This window comes from Sinohyriopsis cumingii, unplaced genomic scaffold (assembly GCF_028554795.1).
Source record: "Sinohyriopsis cumingii isolate HCF-2022 unplaced genomic scaffold, ASM2855479v2 utg002017l, whole genome shotgun sequence".
In the NCBI taxonomy this organism is placed as follows: domain Eukaryota; kingdom Metazoa; phylum Mollusca; class Bivalvia; order Unionida; family Unionidae; genus Sinohyriopsis; species Sinohyriopsis cumingii.
In genome coordinates, this window is record NW_028316105.1 from 408,632 (window position 1) to 431,637 (window position 23,006).

Genomic DNA, 23,006 nt, shown 5'->3' on the forward strand with positions numbered 1-23,006 from the left:
CTGAAAAATTGTTAAAGCTACGTTAAAATTCCAAATCACACTCACACACTCATTCAGTGCATGTTCAAAACTACAGTGTACATGTAGTGGCTTCATTTATGTAAATACGCTCACTAGCCAAATTGCGAGCATTGAATCAAACCCTATTGCTGTTCATTGTTGTCATACTGGGATAATATTTTAATGAGTGTGGCATTTGCAATTTCAAGGCAAAAAGCTCTCATAATTACTGGTGCACTGATATAAAAAGACTAATGTAATAACGCATAAATAAACAATTGAGTCAAAAAAGAGAGGTAGTGTTACTGCAACCCGCTAATGTTCAAGTCATGCCATTGTCTGATCAAGTTATACATGAATCTGAATTAGGCAAAAACATTAAGAAAACAGCAAATTAAATAAATTTCTTGACTTTTCAAACAAATTTATACCATTTCTATGTAGCATTGTACATGCCAACCCAGAGAGAGTTATATAGGTAATTTATGCTAAGGCAAGTTTGCCTTCATAAATGCATTTAGAACTTACCACATTCATCTTGTGATGTTGTCTCTGACTCTTTTGGCCGGCTTATACACCGGTCATACACTTTCTAGTGTTTATACGTATTCAGTTTTATGGGGGGATCGGCTAATATGTGAACCTGTTTATACGCCAGTATATACCACACATGCATATTAACTGAAATCTGGACAAGTTCGTTAGTGGTAAGAAAAATAATATTTTTCTAGACTTTATAGTGTTTTTGCGGAGAAATAAGAAAAGAAAGTATATTTCCTGTCAGACTGTACAAATTGTTTTCGAGGAAAATTAAGAAGAAAAAAGATTTCCTGTCAGTCTGCACAAAGTGTTTTCAAGGAAAAATAACAAAACAAAGAATATTTCCTTTCAGTCTGTGCAAACTCTTGACTTTCCTGTCTCATAGTCATAAAGTATGCACAGCTGATGTAATGACAACTCTTGCCTGGTTATAGTCCTGGCTGTTTTGAGAGAGAGAGACACACACACACACAGATATACACACACACACTCAATTACTCATTCCCTGATCATTTGTGAACCCACTTATAATGCTGCTCAGCTTTAGATGCCATTTATTTCTTCAAATAATACCAAATCATTGATCCCTATTTGTTGAGCTTGAAGAAAATCGCGATCAAAACTGAAACTTTGATATATTGCTTGTTTTACTGTCAAAAATGGTAGATATAACTTGGTAATTTTAATCAACATTATGAACTTTTCAACTTTTTATAAGAAATTATATAATTTGTTACATTTGCTTTCCAAAGAACATTCTTAGCACAAAGTAACTAACGATGTTCAACACAGTTTTGTTGAATGAAAATGTCATGCCTAGTGGAGGCAATACTTTAATGAATAAAAAGAAACTATTTTATTATTTTTATAAAGTGAAATTTGTTTTAGTTCTGTCTTTTAGTCCCTCTTAAGTTTAATTATAAATGCAATGTGTCCTCTTGTTTTTAAATATAAAATGAATGTGTGAATCTACCATCACAGCTATGTTAGTGAGTGTTTCTCTGAGGTCTTAATTAAGTCCAGGCTGTGTATGATATCTGATTTGTGGAAGTGTTGGTTGTATTGTTGGACTGAATTAGAGGATGAACTCCTTTGTATTATCATATTAGTTTAATCTTTTGTATCAAATTAAAAAGGTGGAACAAAAGTAAAGTTAAAAGGAATGGAAATCCTACATGCTTAAGCTCTAGCAACCCTGTTCATATGTTTTTGTACATGTAATATAATTAGACTACATTAAATTAACCTACTTAGTCATAAATAGGATCAAAGATAGCAAGGCAATGAAGCAAAATAAATACTTTGAAAAATAAAGAGCTTTATTTCACAGACACGGACCATTGTGGAGAAACAAGTATTTGAGAATTCCAGAATTGGCACATAGAGATATCCTCAAGGATGATACGAGGTTTCACTATTACTTGCAGTGAAATCACAGCATAAATATTTTACTAGCTTAACAATGCAAAATCTGAGTTTTGACATAGATGATTGTCTCACAAAATAAATGTGTTGTTTAAAGAAGAAATCTTGATTGGTGGTATATCAATGGTTAGTCTGGTCTCCAGTTTCTTAACCTCCTTGCATCAGACTCCACTGTGCTTACCACTCAGTCAACCAGGCTAATCAACAACAACAAAAAGCATTAACGTAGTACAGAGATGTTTTTGTGTACACATGATGGTTGTTGAAACCAGTTGGAATGAATTTTCAGATACTGGGCATCTTGAAAATAAATGTAATTTATAAGAAATAACAAACAACATCTTTAGAAAAAGTGCATTGACAGTTATTTTAAATGCGATTATAAAAGGAAGATTCAGTCATTAAACAGCCAAGTTCTCAGCCTCACCTGAGCAGTTTTCTGGATGTCTAGTGGGGATGGCATCACATTTTTTTACATGTACCATTGGTAACTCCTGCCCTTGCTTATAGTGTGGTCGATGTTTTTGGATCCCATTGTGCTCGAGTTATCGAGGCAAATATATATATATGTATATATATATATATACATATATATATAGTTTAATAAACTTCCATCCTGCTATTGAATCAAACATCACTGCTACCACTGTGATTGATTCATCCATTTTTTTGTACTTGCCTTCATGAAAAGGGATGCTAATTATGATTTCTGAATCTGAATGTGTACAGTGCAGGGCAAGTAATAGCGTAAAATTGCACAGTAAGAGAGAGCCACTAAAAAGTTAGTAAAATTGTATACAAACTGTCTTTAAGCTCTCCACTGATTGCCCACACTCAACACTGCCACTCAGATGATTCCAGTCCACACATGTTTTTACGAAGAAAGAATTTCTTAATTTTTCTGTTCTACATAGCTCAAGTACAAAACATCTACTGCTATTTTTACTAGTTTTTTAACAATGTATATAGTTTCAAAATTGGAAAAGTTTTGTCTTTAATTTGGCATTTTTGTCTTAATGTTTTTTAAAAAAATATATTTGGTGAGAGCCTGCACTAATCCCTTGACTACCTTTTAGAGGTATGTCAAATGGATCATACTATGCCTGTCTTGGAGTGTTGGTAGACCCATGTCAGTTACCTTTTTGTGACGCATCTTGCTTCAATGGTTTTGTAGTCACCAGATACAAGTCTTACTACCTGGTGTTGAACCTTCTCAATTCTATCAACATATTTAGTTTATTATGGATCCCAGATAACATAAGCATACTCTAACATGGATCTGACTATTGCTAGATAATCATTTAGTCTACATGTCTGTGGTCTGTCTCTGAATTTTCTTTTTAGAAATGCCAATGTAGTACTGGCTTTATTAGCTGATTTGATAAAATGCGATTCCTACTTGAAGTTCTCACATAATGTTAGTCCAAGATAGGGATTTTCTATAATCTGTATAAACATTATCAGTGATAGGTATTTCGTTTATTCTTGATCAAGTCTAGTGTATTGCTATTAATTTGTTATAACCACTTTGTAAATTTATTTTAATCTAGCCTATTAGCATTATAAAAAATGCAGTAAAAAATAAATTAACTTGAGTTGTATGTATGCTGTGTATTGTTTGTTGTTATTTGTGCAAATATTTAATAACAATGTATAAAAAAGGTAAATGGGTGAAATTCCAGATGCTTCAACTCTCTTGCCATGGACTGGCTGGGTATAAAATACCTCGGCCATAATCCAGCTGCTCATGTTTAGTAGCTTAAAAATAAATAAATAAACAAATAAATAAATAATAATCTTGTCCGAGGTGCTAAATCTCAGTGAACTGGGTGTCATGGTCCAGTAGTTGGAGATAAGTCACATTTTTCTATAGATTCCTTCATGGTATTCCATCAGAAATTTCAGTTGAGTTCTATTTCGTCCCTCCAGTTTAAACATATTTTACAACTTAGTGTTGCCCAACAGCTAGAAAACATGTTCACAGGACCTTATGAATTCCCTTACGTTAAACAAAAGACTGTCATGTGGAGTAACATATAATAAATAACATAAATGGGAGATTGCATTTAGATAGGAAAGGGTAAATTAAAAGTATGGTAAAACAGTGAAAGGGATGGTTGTGGCATAGGTTGCAATGAAAATCAACAAACATAATATGAATGACATGCGATCATGACTTAAACCACTAAAATGTTAATATACAACATTAATATTATTGGAAATACAAATTATTGAAATAAATAGAGATTTCTTATAAACATATAATAATGGAATGCTAACAGTAGCTATCCTAAATTGTTACACTTCATTTTTTTGTGGTGGATGAGTTGACCTTGAAAGAATTATGGTGAAAACTTTGCAATGAGGTTACTTTTCCTGATCCTTGATTGTAGGGTTACAATTATATCTGCCCATTACTGTGTATGATACTAGTACCTAATTTTCCTGTAGGGTTACAATTATATCTGCCCATTACTGTGTATGATACTAGTACCTAATTTTCCTGTAGGGTTACAATTATATCTGCCCATTACTGTGTATGATACTAGTACCTAATTTTCCTGTAGGGTTACAATTATATCTGCCCATTACTGTGTATGATACTAGTACCTAATTTTCCTGTAGGGTTACAATTATATCTGCCCATTACTGTGTATGATACTAGTACCTAATTTTCCTGGAGGGAATTGGTAATAGACATTGCATGCATTCTTTTAAGTTGCAGTGAATAAAATGTGACCATAAGCATGATTGGTATTTTCTTTAATTTATTGTTGTCAGTTGAATTGGCATAATTGGTATCATCTTCAATCAACCTCTTTCAAGTGGTATCTTCTTCAATGGTGTATCCAAACCTGAAGCTTTCTGTTCTTTTCAGAACTTGCAGAGCTTTGGCTGAACTCTATACATTCATGTGCACCATCGCTTGAATCAGCCAGTCCTCCTGTGATTCTAGTGGGAACACACATGGATAAGATTAAGGAGGTAAGTTTACATGCAGTTCATCACAGTGTAATTGTTATAGATTGAATGTGTTCATCATCACACCGTATTATAATTTCTGTGTGTGTATTTTGGATTTTTGTACGTAACTTTTAACAATTTTTCAGTCATATTGTTACGATGTCTACAGTGTGAGTTTATAGTGATGTCTAGCACTGAAGCATCATGCTGCAGGCATGCAGCATCATGTCACACCCAGCGAAATTATCCTGACACCAGGCTGACCAGTCCTAACACTAACCTTTTTATGATGAGCGCTAAGCGAGGCAGCTGTTTGTACCATTTTTTATAAGTCTTTAGTATGACTCGGCTGGGGTTCGAACCAGTGACCTACCACATCCGAGGCGGATAAACATGTACATATTGAACACAATAATTGTGTATGATTCATGTTGTTTATATGACATCTTAATTCATAGAAATATGGGAGTGAACCAGTGGATATTACTATATGACAACTAAAACTGTACACGAAGCACAATCGGTGGCATGCTACTAGAAATATGCTTAGTTTTAGAAATGTGTTTGTTATGATATAATTAATGAATTAACGCCTGAACCTCGTGCCCATCACCTATCATAGTTTGCTTAGCTCAGTGATGGAAGATGTGTACTTGGCGCTTGATGCCACGTACTTAGTATACAGTGTTTGCTGACAGGTGTCTTGAGCTGCTGTTTAGTACCTGCTGAATGGTGCCTGAAGCGAAATGATAGTGATCTTCCATGTGAGTCCCATACTCCAGAATAATGGATTGCCAAATTCTTTGAACTGAGGTTACCTGATTCTTCTTGATTCCTTATGAGTGGCAGCTTTCAGCTAAATGCCCACCCATCATCTGCTCATAAAGTCCAGAAAAGACGTCTCTCCATGTGCATACACTTAATGCATGCCAAAAAGATGGGATTGGTATCCCATGAAATGTTTTGATGGCTGCATTTGGCTAATATGTTGTAGCTTTGCTGAAAGACTTATAGAAAATTGCCTAAACAATAAAAAGCTGGAACAAAATTGTAAAGGTACTATGTACCTTAACATCATTATGGACAATTTAATACTATTACGGCAGCATTACTTAATTAGTGAGTGCTGTAGAAAAATCAAAGTTAAACAAAATTAAGAATACTGGCACATTATTAAAATAAAATGTAAAGCATGGGAGTAATGGTTAATTGTAATACAATAAATGCATATGAATGATTTAAATGATTGTGAATATCATTTCAGTTAGTAAAATTGTTAAGAATCAAAGGACAAGACAGACAATATTTTAAATGAAAAGAAGTGACAAGGGCATTGGAAAGGAACTATATTGTTTGTGTTTTAGACATCAATAGCTAATTGGAATAACAAATTTTAACTTTGTCCTGTCAACTGGTGCTGGGGAAAGAGATTGAAATATGATTAGGTTTAACTGTCAGAACTAAATCAGAATGAAATTCATTGTAGAATGGAGTAGTATATTAACGGGGCTTTAAGCTGGCTGAACCAGATTCTCAATCCCTAAACACTTTTAGGATTCCATGACCTTTACCCCATTGATATATTTTTGCACACATGTGTATCTGTGATTTTAGGCTTCATAAGTCTGTATTGAAGTCAGCATCATGAGTTTACAGGATAGGAAGCCATAATAGGTAAGCATGGCCTTGTATGTGCCCACTTTGAGAATTGCAGTGGGCTATTACATAATGCCATTAGAATCCACACAGTTGGACCCAAATAGTAGTGCTATAGAATTTGCTTCTGTGGCTTTTGCAGGAATGTAATTATCAGACCAGTATTTTGTTTGTAATATGAAAGACAAGACTGTATCACTATTTAGCTTGAATGTATTGTTATATCAGTAATCAAATATGCCCAATAGATTCTTTGGCTAGATTTGTAGCATTTTTATAAATTATTCAGGCTAGGGATGATTGGAGCAGGTAGGATGCATGGTCCAGGCTCAAAACATAAACATAGTCCTGCATGTTGCCCAGAGTTTTCACTATATTCCACACAGTTACTTTTCATTTGAACACCTGGTGCTGTTCAAGCAGACCATAGTCTATATGTGTGTTAATGCACATTTTATTTCTGTTTTGGCAATCTCAGGGCTGTTGGAAGTTGCAGCTCCAATGGTTGGAAAAGCAGCTGCCTTTAAGGCCATTGGAACTGCATGTGGGATGGATCAGAAAAAGAGCAGTTTGGGGGATAGATAAAAAAATGATAAAGGTCTTAAATTATCCATGTGCCAGACTGGAAGAGGTCTTCGGTTGTGACCTCAGTTTTGATGGTCACAGAAACAATGCTTGTCAGGTATTCATTGATCAGTTGTAATTCACTAGCTATGACAAAATCTGTGAAGCATGTCTAAGGTGTCTATATGAGAGATTAACATGTGTCGATGATCTCCCATAAGTGGGAAACCTGCACCACATACCTGGATTCAGCAACAGGACCTGTTACTCATTGGGTCACATAGGTGATAGTGCTTCAATATCAGATTTACTTTGACTGATATGGGCTTACACTGCCATATAAAATTGTTGATTATATATGTAGTGACTTTGCCTCTCATGACTAAATCATCTTCCGCTGTTTTGTCCAAAACTGCCATTGCGAACCTGAACAAACACCTTGACGTTGTAGATTATTCAAGTACTGTATACAAAGCTAGATTCCAACTCCACATGTGACTGTTCATTTTTGGATTTCACTAAGAAACTATGCTGAGTCAGTTGCGAAAATCCTACTGACATTTAGAGATTCATGGGTAGCTATTGTTAAATGAATATGGTGCTGCTTGGTAATCCAATATGGGTGTCATCTTGAAAATGTTATCGCTACATCTCCTTAAGGGGTGGTCATTTCAGAATAGTGTTATAAGTCTATGTCTTAAAATATGTAACAGAATGAAAGTGAAAAGAACAGTTTATGTACATTTTAATGAGTAATTTATTTCCTTAGTATACAGATGGAAAATAGAAAGACACTGACAGTATTGTGAATTAAATTTCAAATAATCCTAAATGTCCTATTGCAAGTTCAGAAATATAGAATGCTCTGAGTGAATTCCAGTTGTTGTGAATGCCCTGGTATACCATTGGTCTTGAATGTCCTAATATACAAGTGATGCAGTCCAGAATGTCTTTGAATGAGTTTGGAAATTCCAAAGTAAGCCAGCAACAATCCAAAAGTCAATATGCACTTTAGTAATTCATTAAATATTTTGAACAAATAATTTCTCTCCAATTATTTCTGATTTCAGCAACACTGATTTTAAACAGGAATTAATTATTTATCAGCTCTCTATTTAAACACATTTTCACTTGACCTATGATATAAAAGGAGGTCAAAGAATCTTAGAGACAAAATCTAATTGTAAACAAGACTGGCCTTGAACTAAAATGTTATAAAAAGTCTTTGTGTACCAGCAAAACATACAATCATGGACATAAATTACCTATGTAACAAACAAATCTGTTTATAACTTACAATCATGAGCAAAAGGTTAAGCACACAGTATAGATACACATGACAATGGGATTTTAGCTAAAAGGTTTGCAATGTCTTATTGATTCTGAATGAAAATGGATCTGGTGTCCAATGTGAACATAACAGCTGTCATTTTGAAAGTTTTATTTTTGTTTCTCCTCCTACATGGATTGCCATATCAGCATGTTTTTTCTTCGCTGTTGGTCCTAAAAGAATAAATCATGTTTATTTTAACATCCATTATGGCCACCACAGCATACATTTTGAAAATCTTGTCATTGCTAGTCCTCCAAATGAACATGTGGTTATCACTGGAAGGCTTATGATAAAGTCTAAATGAAAATAGCAAAAGTCTGATGTTAGTTATGGCCACAATAGCAGCCAATTTAAAATCACGTTATGACAACACCTGAACAGAAAGGCATATTCACATGGGGATTTCGTACAAAGATATCTTATAATGTCTGAAAGTTCTTTTAATAAAAATGGTGTTTATATGACAAATAATTTGCCTATCTCACACTGATATATATTTATGATTCTGTTATTGTTAAAATATCAAATGGTTTGAATTCAGTCCCATCTTTTCTCATTAAATGTTACTCAGATTTACATTGTTGTTTTATTCTTCTTAATTTTAATATTGTGCATGAGATGGAAGATGTGGAAAACACTGCTGCATTTAAACCATACATGTGGTAGTTAAACTTTTGTGATGTAAAAGAGTGCAACTTCTTCATCAGGTAAACTGACCCAGTAATAAAAATAATCTTCAATTTCTGTCATAACCACAACTCATAGATTTAAGATGAGAGAGAGATTTGTTGTCCTTATTCTAACTATTTAAATTCTAACTATTTAATGTCATGGAATTTTTTACTTTCTAAATTGAAAATATTGGGAATGAAGTAAACTGGTGTCTGTGACTGAAACTATACCATTCATATGTGCTGTTGTTATTAATTGTACAAGTCTGAGAAGTTTGTTTTGAATTCAAGGACAACCGACAGGAGACATGTGAAAATGTGTTCAGGCAGCTTAGATTTCACTATCTGAAAGGAAGGCCAGCAAGATTTCACCTAGCTGATGAGGATTTTTCCATAGACAACACTATTGTTGACCCTAAGCTTAAGGATTTACAAAGGAAGATTGTGGAGCTGGCATCTAAACAGAAACATTGGGGAGAAAGTATTCCAGCGAGATGGCTTCTTTTGGAAGAATTACTGATGGGCCTAAAGGCTAATGGTGTCAAGGTAATTTGTTTAACTTGCTCTAAACATGTTGTATATATTGCTTTCTTAGAATATCAGCATATGTGAGGGATCATTTTCATTAAATTAGATTACTGAATTATCAGTTATCCAGCTTAGCAGTGTATCAAAATAGAAACATACCTGCACTTTTTGTACTTTTCTTTAAAAACCTTTCTCGTTAGTGGATCTCCTTAATAATGAAAGTTTGTTTTCCTGCAAATCTGTAAACAATCTTGCAATTGGCATTATATAGTCTTTTTTAAATAATTATGTATAATGATGGAAGTTGGCTTCATTGGGTTTTCAGAGACATATCAGGACATGAAAGATTATGTTTTGCCGACACATTTGAGTAAATGTGATGATGTAACAGAAATAAAGTGCCTTGTTCATGACAGTGTACCACCGGGTCTGCACAGGATTCAAACCGAACCATTTTTGTCATGAGTTCCTGCATGCAGTTAATTGAACCACCATGACTCCAAATTAGTAATGTCAACTTTCAGTTGATACCTTTGTAATATGGGCACCTTTGGCAGCAAGTAAGGTTGGGAAAGGTTGATGCAGTAATATGCTTTACACCAGTATTTTTGTTAGTACATGCTATTTTTTTAATGGTACAAAGTTTATATGATAGTGCTCGTTGTGAGATGGACCGTATTTTTAATCTCTAAATGTTTGATACAGAATAGAATACTTATATACGTAGTAGTTCTCATTTTTTCTAAACTTATATTCCTAGGGCTGTTCCAGTAAAACATATACCCCCCGGGGGGAAGGCACTTTCAAATTCAACCAACCCACAACAGAAGCAATTTAAAAAAATTATGATCCACCGTCAGATGTGTTTTAATCGAGAAACACTGCCCCCTACAGAAGTATATTTTTTTAACATAATTTCTGGCTTTAAGTTAGTGGGCGATAGAAGCGATTTTAATATTGGGTTGGGTACAGAAGCAATTTAAATGACAGCTGACTGGAGGTAATCTACTGAATTCATATACATCACATAATCTACTGCATATTTTTGTTTGTATTCATTCATTATAATCAGTCTTTTGTTCTTTTGTTTGTTTGTCTGTCAGCCAAGTATGTCTCTGATACTGTGAAATCACAGATTTTCATGGTGACTTATTATTTGTAGATGCCATTGATCAGTCCTTAATACCTACTAATTTAACATCCATGAATACAGATTTTATAATAGATATTTCTATTCTAATACAGAAATCATAAATTTGTATCCTTACTAAACTCTGTGTTTCCTAAAGTGATCAATATGTCTTGCTATTTTTCTTTGTTCTCAGGCATGCTGCTTTTGATTAGAATAATAGTTAAATCTTGTATTGCTTTAAATGTGTGGTCAGATTCTATGATTCATTGTTATTATTTTTTCCAATAAATGTTTTGGTAAACTTATATGATTTGTCAGGGAAAAAAAATCAATGATGCCTGTGGAAGTGATGTTGCATCATTTGTCTACTTTTACACTATATCATTTCTTGTAAGAACATCTTTTTCAGTTACCGATGTCTTATTTTTACGCCTTGTTGCAAGACTAATATAAAGTTATAAAAAAAAATATAGCAAGTCAAACATTTTTATATCATAGATTTTAAAAAGTCAGGGAATCATTTTTTCCAGAGCACTCATAAAATCAATGTCATTGCAGTTAACTGTATTGTCAACAGCATCATAATCATCACTGATGGCCTAGTAGTAACATTCTGCACTTTCAATCCAGTTGTGACAGGTTCTATCTCCCACTTCTAGTCTTTCATATGAGAGTTGCACCTATGGCCTGAGGGGCTTTCATGGCAGAGTGGTTTAAGATGCTTGTCTTGTGATACAGAATTGAGGGGCTTCCATGGCAGTGGTACAAGATGCTTGTCATGTGATTACTTGCCTCCAATGTGCTAATGAGAATGTTGCCAGTTACTTGTGGAAGGTCATTGGTTCTACATAAGTGGTGTTTGATGTCTCAAAAGGACTTGGATTTTCTTCAGCAGTAAAACTGGCTGCCATATATAGTCTTTCGGGGTTCTTCCTCCACCTAATATATTGTAAAAAAATCACCAAAAAACCCCAAATCAAACCACACTGAATCAACCAACTAATCAACTGTGCAACAGCAGCAAAGATACTAGTCAATCATTTTTGCCACAGCTGTATGAGTTTATAACTTTTGACTCTAGTAATTTTTGTAGACCTTTGAATATCATCAGCTATGCCTTTCTGACAGTTACCTAAAAGTTATCATCAATTGGTGCAAATGGAATTTTCAGGGTGAGCATGAGATGGAAAAGTCTTGAGCAATCCTGCATCCCACACTGCCAACAAGTTTACATTTTAGCTCACTTAAATTTTCTCTTAACAATGTTCATTGTTCCAACTAGAACTGTTATAACTTATTCAAGCTATATTCACCAACATGTGATGATATGCATCTGTAATAAATATTTGTAACAAAGTATGAGAATGCATCAATGTTTTTCAATGATGCATTTGAATTGAGCAACAACCACAATCAGCAAACCAAGAAATAAAATTATTCACATCTCTCAGGCAGAAGTAGGGTATAATCATAATCTGCCAAAAGATTTTTCATTTTTTAAATTTGCCAAATATTTCTTTCAACCATACTGATTCAGTGGACATATCACCAGAATGGGCAGAAACTGACCAGAAGGTTAAAATCAATTTGAAACCTCTTTTAAGTAGCTTATTCATGTTGGTTTAGTTAACAGTACACCCTTTATTGTCTTCCTTTTGATGAAATTTCTTACTTAAGCTAAGAAATTAATGTTGCACACATAAAAAAAGAGGCACACTTCTACTCATTATTGTTTTTATTATACTTCTCCATTCCAGCCTGTTCTTTATGATCTTCTCCCCCCACATACTGTTTGTCTTGTTTATGATATGTGTCTAAATTTCTCATTTACTTTTCCTACTACTATACAAATGTTCTGTGAATATGCATATCAGTGTGAAACACAATGGGGAGACTAAATCCAAGATTGAAAACCTCTACATTTCTGGATGTATTCTGCTTGGATACCATATTTCTGCACAAAACTCAAGAGTTCAGGACTCTGCACTAATTTAGTTCCCACTGTAAATTTGTGCAGACACCACGATATTAAAATTCAGTAACTTAAAATTTTTAGCGCTCATGATCAAATTTATATCAGTATAGACACATCTATGATGACAGCTTTTGTGAAGAAAGAAACCCATAACAGCTGCACCATTTTCTGGATCTATACAAATTTGAAATGTGTGCTTTCAATACTGCACCAAAGAGTCAGCTACTGATTTCAGTAATGAGTCGTCCAAACTCGGGTCTGTAAAGGGATGGAAATTATGTTAATAAAACAATGTCCCTCACTTTTATCAGTTAAAGTAGGACAAGATCTCAAAAGGTTTTTTTTACTAAAATCTTACTTTCTTTATCAACCAATCAAGGACAGTCAAACACATATATACTCTATTTTTATCTTCACTGATTTATAGTATGGTTCTCATTCTTTCACACCTGTAGTAATGAGTCCTTGAACAGCTCTCAATGGTTGTAAGCCTTTATCGACCATGCTGAATGGACACACTGTAAGATAATGTTCAAGTAACAGAAATGCCATGGGATAACCAGAGACCAATAAAATTGAATAGTCAGATTATCTCCTCTGCAGGGATGCTGCCAGGATTTCAGGATGTACTCCAAGTTTTGTGTGTGTGTGATCTCCAACGAGGAAGTGGTGGTGGTGGGAATAGCCATTGTTAAATATCTCCCAACACTTAAATATCTGTCACTCTTTCTTACTGTTCCACTCTGTTACAGCTCTACTGAAATCAAAATTCTCGAAGAGATGTCATCTCTAGTTGTATAGTGATTATTACTGTGATGTCATTGGGCATGGTCACGTGGTTGTGGTGGGGTCTTGGTTGGGATGGCATAAACACTATAGGCTTACTCCATATTTGACAGCTAATTATGATGTTGTCAGAAGAATTAAAAAATTTCTAGCAATTCAGTTGGACTCGGATACTTGATTCATAGTCAATGAACAGGTTCTAAAACTGATGTGTTTATTTTGGAGTTATGTTCCTCAATCACATTCAAGATTTAAATATACCGAAGGTGAAATTGGTACAGTTGCATCCTAAACTACTATTGTGGCTACTTCAAATGTTATTTAATGTGAGACTTTAATGCAAGAGCTCGTAGCTTCAGTGATTTTTGGGTTAAAAAAATTAATTTCTTCTCAAACAACTCAATTTGGTGCAGATTACATTGTTTTTTTAATGATACAGTGAGAATTCTTTATGTGTAAAAATTGCGCAAGAAATGAACAACATCAGATCAGAAAATTACTACCACTGGGAAAATACTGATAGGAATATACAGAGATAATGATATGATTATTTAAGTAGAATATATGTTGACAGTACGAGGGCTAGTACTACAACTTTGTGCAAAATACATCTTGTATGACTATTCTGTTGTTTCTAACAGCACTGTAATATGGCAATAATTTCTGTCCACTTTTTACTTTAGTCCCTTGCTAATTCATAGTTTTAGATTTTACAACACTAAGCACATTTTACCTTTTGACAATAACACATCACTACAAATATTTAGATTGCAAGAAAATAGAAGTTACAATTTTATTAAAAGCACTGGTACCAGTAAGACTAAAGGAGATGGTAGAAAAAAAGAATCAGGATGAACAGATTAGTAGTCTAGTAAAGAATCCTTATATCAGAATGACATCAAGTATTTTTTTCATCAATTTCATCATCAGTTAATGTAGACTACTTGGTGTTCTGGTAGATAATAACCTATCATGGACTGAACATATCAAACATACCAGTAAAAAAGTCAATTCAAGTTTATGGCTTCTCAGTAGGCAAAGACATTTTCTCCCTGAAAGGCACAGAAAACTATTTTATAACAGTTACATACAACCCTATTTGGACTACTGTAGTACAGTATGGGGTAATTCAAATGATAAAAACATAGCAAAGCTGGCACATCTTCAAAAAAGAGCATTTGGGCTAATATCAATTCAGAAAGAAAGCAAGGAAAGTTTAGCTGGTAGGTTAAAAATATTACCTATTAAAGACCGAATCTGTTTGAGAAAAGCCAAATTAATGTACAGGATATCTCATAATAGTGCTCCTGAATATTTACAATCACTATTCAAGTATAGGCTACCTGGTAATACTCCCCACCTGCAATCCATGTCTACCAAACAGTATAAAATTCCCAAACCAAATAAGGAGTTATTTAAAAAAAAAGTTTCCAATACTCTGGAACTCTGCTCTGGAATAGTATTCCAGTTGAGATTAGAAATGCCCACTCTATTTACTTCTTCCCAACCCAATATATCCAGTGGCTTCAGAGATGCAGCTTAAATAAATAAATTCCTTTGTATGAGGGCCTCAAGGTAGATTAGTTTTTAGCTAATTGTGTTACCCTCTTTAAATAAGGTCATTATTATTATTATTATTATTATTAATGATACTGCTTTAAAATGTATTGTACTAGATAATAGACTTTTTTAGTTATCCATTTTGCAATACAAATACCAAATGATGGCTTGGAACTAAGTGCCAAAAGGTCTGCAGAAAATATCACCATGATCAAAATATACATAGGAAGAACCGAACACAAACAGGACAAATTTTATCCATCTTGCTTAGAGTTTACACAGATCAGACAGTCTCTTATGTTTAATGTCATTTAATTTTTCACATAGAGAGCATGTACATCATTTGGTCATACATCTGCATGATACAAAAGTTTGTCTTTTTATTCTTTTGTTGCTCAGTGGTTCTGCCAACTTGAGATCTACACACACGTAATTATGTTGTATGGGGATTCTCTGATGTTCCCTATGAGCATTAATCTGTTAATTGTATCTGAATTTAATATGATCCTCCTCCTCTGTGTACAAATATTATTCTGTGCTGTGAACTCCTTTCATTGCCTGCTGTCTGAAACGCATATGCATAACTAGCTTGAACAAGTTACTGTTCTTTATGGTTGTGCAATTTTCAGCATCTTTCATGTATGGCCCCATGGGTATTCTCTCTTGGATATCTCTGTCCCAAAAAGAAAAGTTTTGAACCAGAGGTCTCGTTAGGATTTTAAAACTAAGAGTCCATGGCTCCCATTTTGGTAAAAATATGAGTCCCATCAAGAAAAGTTGCAGTCCCCTCTCGGAAAACTATGCCAAATATAAAAACTATTGGTTGCCAGAGTTTAATTTCTACATTCTTTATAACACTGACACAGCTCTTGCTTGTTCATCAGAGTGAGTCTGAATAGTTTCGATCCAAGGAAGGTCTTACTCAAAGCACTAAGCCAGGCATCACACTTTCTTACACTTGGCTAATGTCCCTTTCAAACTATCAGTTCTAGCAACTTCAGCCCTCTCCTGAATCTCACAATCTTTGTCAGTTTGCTGTTGAACCCCAAAATACTCATTCAAGTCTATGTCTCAACATGTCATGATTCCGAGGTCACGTGCACTGCTTATTCCGTTACACTCCGAAATGAACACAATAATGAAAGCTAAAGTTGTTTATTTGATGTACTGTTATGAATGACCACATGTACATCTCTAGGTATTTCTGCCTCTGAATTCAAGCACTCTAAATATCAGTAGATTTTCCCACCCAGCCGCCAGTCAAAGCCTTTGATCTCGCCGCTTAGCTATTGCAGCATGTTCTTTTGATGTACTCTTATAATGGTGATGACGGGGTGGGTGGGTGGGTGGGTGCTTTCAACCACTAAATTCTTTCATTGTAAATTTCATCACAGCTAACTGATCAACACATTTTCCCTCTATGCAGGTGATTAATGCAGGACTGGTAAATCTTTGAATTTTACTGCCCACCTAAATATAAAAAAAATTGGCATCCAAATACGCATGATTATAAGCATTTCCGAGACCTCTGTCAGTTTTCACTAACATGAACCCTGCCAAAGATTCATTTCCTTGAATCAGTGTTTTGCTGCCTCTTATGCCAGATTTGTCTCTTCCATAATGCTGTATTAGGGTTTTAAGTCCAACATTCCCAAAGTCTGCTTGTTTAGACATGGGTATATTTAATAAATATAACCGGCATATTGTCCATCCAACATGTACATCGGACTTGCACTCAACATCAGTTGTGGGTTCAAAATCACACACTGATATTTCCAGTGACATTTTTCCAATGTCCAACTGACCGATATACATGAAATTCATTGTCATCATAGCTATCACCAACCAGTATTTGCCAACTGAAAACATCTGAAGACAAACCGTGTTGTGATTCAACCATTTTGGTTTCCTGTGTGGCCCTTATTGGAAACATGCATTTGTAAAACTGCCACGATGAAAGTAAGGCTAAAACTCCATAAAATGCATGTTCCAGGGCCAGTGAACGAATCAAATTTAGTTTAACAGCCATTCATGTCAAACCGAAGTATCCAGATATCTGGATGTCACATCAAGCGCTGTGAAAAAGCTGCGGCAGTGCGAATTACGTTGCGAAATGCACTTTTAAAGTTAAGTTAAAAGTTTAATAATACTTGCATACTGCACAAAGCACATTTTTTTTTTATATCCGCGGCGTTGACGTAATTTGCCAAACGTGTATCACTGCTTTAAAAGTACGCAAATTCGTACAAATTACGTACACTCGTGTGTACTGGCATCATTTTCTGACCCATTGTTTTATTCACGTTAGACCGCTGGGGGGGGGGGGTAGATGCGATTTTAAATATATATTCGTTTTTTTCTTCTTCTTTCTGACAACTCCACCGGCGATTTCTCATTTTGTTAGTACAACCCACAACAGATGTGATTTTCCTAACCAACCTTCCACTGTCGGAATCAAAATAGTTCGAAACACAACATCCTACAGAAATTTTTTTTAAGTGCCGTTCCCGGGGGGGGGGGGGGATATATGCTTTCCTGGAACAGCCCTCACATGAACGTTTATTGTCATGTATGGCAGCATGATTGTAATGTAACTTTGCTGTCTACCAATTTTGAACAGTGCCAAACATTAGTAATTCACATATTTTCATTTATATGTTCATGCATTCATCATGGTATCAAATTTCATCTTTATAATAATTAGTAATGCAAACTGTATTTTTCTTATTTTGCTTTTGCTTTATACTAATCAGAATTTGCATTCTACTGTTTGTAACATTTTCTTGATCCACATACGGTCAACGTTTTCATAAGAAAATAATAGGTTCGTCCCTGCCTAGCACTTGACCAAAAGAAAACTAAGTCAGGATAAATAAAATATAGCAGATTTATGTTATACAAACATTGGAATCACACACTACAGACAATCATATTATATGTGTATATATACATATGGTTTACCCATCTATGGGTATTGACATGTAACCAATACTGGAGAAAGACACAAGTTTACAAGTCTTCACATTACTCCACAATTTATACAATGTAAAACATCTCATATTTGTGGCTTGTAAGGTTAATCATTTCCTTACTTTACTTCTTTGCACACACATATTATATTATTACATATATTTTCTTTGGGACTGTTACCAGGATTGGAGAGAAGATTTTAGAAGTATGTCTCCACAGATGGAGAAATACGGTACTTTGGAATGTATTTCCAAACAGGATAAATTATATTTCATCAAATATTTTTATGGTTGGTATTAATTAACTTCAATGATACCTGAAGCAGTGCCATAGCCATGGTTTAAGGTTTTGTTAATTTTATTACAACCGCTTAAGTCGGCGTTTCAGTATATGAGAGCAGCTCTCATCTGTTGATGCAGACGTATTTATATACAAATATGGTAGCTAATGGAAATTCAGTCAACCAATGAAAACGCGTAATGCATCCTGCCTCGTGACATAATTATTCATTTTCTTTTTTTTCTTCACTTTTTCTTCTTTTTTTCTTTCTTTCTTCCTTCTTTCTTTTTGCATCTTTTCACTCTTCATTTTGCATTTATTATTTGGATTTCTCGTTTATAACGGGGAACCCCTGTGTTTTTTGATGACTTGCTCCTGCATCTGTGTGTGACTATTCAAAGTGAACACTGAATTTATCTGTTGTATGGATAAACTCCCATGTGTATAATTGTTTGCAATTCAAAGTTTTTTTTTCTTATTCCTTACATAAATATGTGGGGAATTAAGATATTTATATCAGCAGTGACGGTGACCATAAAAACTTAACATTTGACCACTTCAGTCTAGACTGAACATTGACTCAGTACATATATACTAGTGACACAGTGGTGTGGGACCTGTAATGTGAATACAACTCGGACCTAAGGCTTAGGATGGCTGCAATAGGAGAAAGATTAGTACAGGAGCCGAGAGGGACCAAACTGAGTACGTATTTTAATACGTATACGCACCAAGGACAATTAGTTGCAGTACATGAAGAGGGATGCCAAATTATAGATTTTGGAAATGCAGATGGGACCCCCAGGCAGGGAGAAATCTTGGCAGTGCTGAATAATATAATTGACATTGGAAAAATAGACACCCTCCAAAATGTGGGTTACAACAGATTCTGCCTATACCCCAGGGGTAGGAAAAACAAGTTGCTAGATATGGGAACCCTGGAAATCAAGGGGAAAATAGCAACGATCGAAGATGCCCCTCTTTTACTAGGTACATAGAACAGAAGACGACAGAAGTACATATCATGGGGCTACTATTAGAAATAGATACAGAAGAAGTAGTAAAGAAAGCCCAAAACAAATTTAAAATAAAAGTTAAAGCCCACAAAATGGCAACAGTGTGGGGCTTGGCCCCATAAAGTCTGGGGTCAGGATTCTAATAATGCAAAAAGAAGAGGCAAAAAAAATCCCCCCATACTTCTATGTTATGGGATTCAGGCTAAAGTCATGGTATCGTGTCTGCGAATATCATAGAATATGTCCAATGTGCAACCAAGTGGGACACGCCCTTAAAGACTGTAAAAATGAAACAACAACAAGCAGAGAGACAGCTATGCAAGCAAGGTTGTACAAGCACCGGAAGGGGAAGATAGAGAAAGACAAATAGAAGTCGAACCGGAAACCGACAGAGAAAAAGAAGGAGAGAAAGAAGGAGAGCCCCCCCCCCCAATCTCGGATGTAGCTGCCTTAGCAGAAAAGACAAATATAAACTGGAACAAGTATCTGAGCCCATATAAAACGGCACCAAATCAGACGCCTAACAAAAAGGGAAAAGAAATAACACTAACAAATAGGTACGTTTTTTTAAGAGAGGAAGACGAGGAAGAGGAAGAAAGAGAAGAGACAGATAGTGAAGAAGGGACAGATGGTGAGGGGGAAGGAGGGATGAGTATATCCGGAATGGTCCCCCTAGATTGCTCGATGCCATTACAAAACAAAAAAATTCAAAAACGGAAAGCAGTGACACTGACCACACCACCGAGTAATGAGAAGGACCATGATGAACTAAATGACAACACTACAATAGGGAAAATATGGAAAAAGAAAAGGGAAACTCTTAAGGAAAGAGTGGAGGGAGGAGATACAGAGGACAAAAACAATGACAAAGGAATGGAGACAAGGACAGAGGATGAAAAGGCAATGGACGAGGAAACGATAGCAACACATACGGAGGAATGAACGGACCTAAATACGACTGATGAAATGGATACAGAAAATAGGACGGACACGAATGACACAGAATACATGGACAAATCACAGACAATGGTAGAGAATAGATCATGGGGGGGGGGACCCAATTCCCCCAACATAACCTAACCAAAATTATTTTATAAAATTTCTACTTAAACTTCAAAAAAATTTCAGTGTAAATTAAAATTTCATCAAATTCTATTATAAAATTAACATACTGATGAAGAATAAATTAAACAATAGTAGATAAGTATAACCAGCGACAACCTGGGGTACAGACAAAAAAATGGAGGAAAAGAACATCTGGATTTTGTCTATAAATACAAATGGAATTAATAAAGAAAAAATTAGTAAACTTAGTACAATAACAGCAGCAGAGGGGGCGAATCGGACATTTTGTCCAATCGTTATTTTGCTTAATTATTACTTTCTGCACTCAACGATCTAGTGTCGTCAGCGCCTGGTAAAAAAAAAACGACGACGGTCCATCCTACACGATGGTGACGTCATTTGGTTTAATTAACACCTTCTGCGCGTCGATCCCCAGCGTCGTCAGCGTCCGGTAAGCACGTCGACGACCGCGTCGATGTCATTGCCCCCTCTGCTGCTAAGTGGTTATTTACAATGAAAATTATTTACAACTAACCGAATATTTGGTCAAGTCCGATACGATATCGTGTCCGAGGATCATGTAAATTTATCGTTACAAATCCATGTGGGGTCGACTGAGCATGACTAAAAAAGTTTCGAAAAACATTAAAGTCCATGTCACCGCCGCACCATGTCTGCCAAATATTTCGTAGCGTGTGTGTATCAACGCCGTTGAACACAGCAAGAATATTACAGTTGTCTCTAATTACTTTTGGAATCTGAGTGTATCGTTGAGTGACATATATCACGTCAGTGTTTTTATGCCTGCCTCTGGAAAATATCCTAGCTGGGTTTTTTTGATTGTCTAACATAACATCATCGTACACGACTAGATTGTTAACGTCGCCATCAATATCATCAATACCCGGTGCATCATTGATATCCGTAATAAACTCAATAACATTTTTTTTAGCGATCGCTGATGCATTCTCGTTGAAATCTTTCAACACCTCGTAGCATCGTTGATCATCTACGCTAGGAGCAACCAAATACAACTTATCCCACTTCATCCATCTCATTATTAAATTGAGTAACAATTGCGTCTTGCCGGATCCAGATGGTCCGATGATAATCATCCGGATCGAGTTTGGTAACGCTGCAACATGCTTAACTGGTTCTCTTGTTTTAGTCGCCGAAAAATCAATTATATTCATATCTCTATACATAAATTATGGATCTATATTGTGTGAAGTGTAGAGTACGTACTGGCACAAATGATATGACAACCGCTACAACAAGAAATAACAGATCGGCCCTTACTGGCAAGTGTGTACAATGCGGTACAAAGAAATTTAGATTTATTTCTATTAGACCCGGAGATGTTTTAAAAAAAAGCGAGGAGGTGACATCGCAGCCAAATTGGCAAAACTCCCCGGAACACCGTGGGCAAAGTATCCAGGAGAAAAACACCTCCCAGGATATAACTACTGTGGCCCCGGAACACGATTAGATATTAGACTCGATGATCAAAATCAGCCCAAACCCGGTGAGTATCCAATAAACGCTATCGATAAGGCGTGTCATGCTCATGATGTTGCTTACAAAAGTAGCGATCTGCAACAGCGTCATATCGCGGATGTAAAATTAATTCACGCATTAAATGCTATTCCTGATAAATCCGTCAAAGAAAAATTGGCCTCATGGTTGGTAAAATCGGCTATGAAAGGTAAATTAATGATTGGAAGCGGAGCTTCTGGCGCTGGTAATTGAAAACGATAGCGTTTATAATAACAACATGGAATCCATCTATTATTCTCCGAGAGGATACTGGAAGGGGAAGGCCGCAATTGGTAAGCTTGCAAGCGCTGCAAAGGTAACAAAGACCACTGCGGCTAATTGGTTATCCAAACAGGCTATATGGCAAATCTATCTACCACCGCCTAAACAAATCAACTTCTCGCGCTTTGATGTCAGCGTACCTAATGAAGTTCATCAGGCTGATATACTATTTTTGCCGCATGACAACGGTTACAAATACGCGCTAACCGTAGTTGATGTTGCGAGTCGATACAAACAAGCGGAGCCGTTAAAAACAAAGTCGGCAACTGAAGTAGCCGCTGCGTTTGAAAGAATTTATCGAAGAGGTCCTCTGCGCTGGCCAAATCTATTACAAGTTGATCCCGGTAGTGAATTTCGCGGCGCTGTTTTATCAACGCTGAAACATCATAGCGTCGCGATACGACGAGGTCATACTGCGCTACATCGTGATCAGGCAATTGTTGAACGATTCAATCGGACTTTCGCTGAACGGTTATTTGGATATCAATACGCGAAGGAATTCATCCAAGAAAAACGATCTCGTGAATGGGTTAAAAGGTTGCCAGGTGTAATTGCAGCGTTAAATAACGAGATTACCCGAGTAATCAACATGAAGCCCAGCGACGCGATTAAATACGAGTATATACCCGGAAAATTAAAAATAAATAGCGTTTCTAAGCCGATTCTTGGCGATGTCACTGTTAGATATCTATATGAACCAGGAGAGCTTGAAGGCGGTAAAAAA

At 35.6% G+C, this 23,006-nt stretch overlaps 1 protein-coding gene across 1 annotated transcript in view; it reads left to right on the top strand.

Moving 5' to 3' along the window:
- Positions 1 to 23,006, top strand: part of LOC149771234 (uncharacterized) — a 129,641-nt gene that overhangs the window by 25,509 nt on the left and 81,126 nt on the right. Inside the window, exons 7-8 of the mRNA XM_089948683.1 lie at positions 4,844 to 4,950; positions 9,445 to 9,699. Of these exons, the coding sequence (XP_089804809.1) occupies positions 4,844 to 4,950; positions 9,445 to 9,699 (362 nt within the window). The remainder of the gene's footprint in view (positions 1 to 4,843; positions 4,951 to 9,444; positions 9,700 to 23,006) is intronic.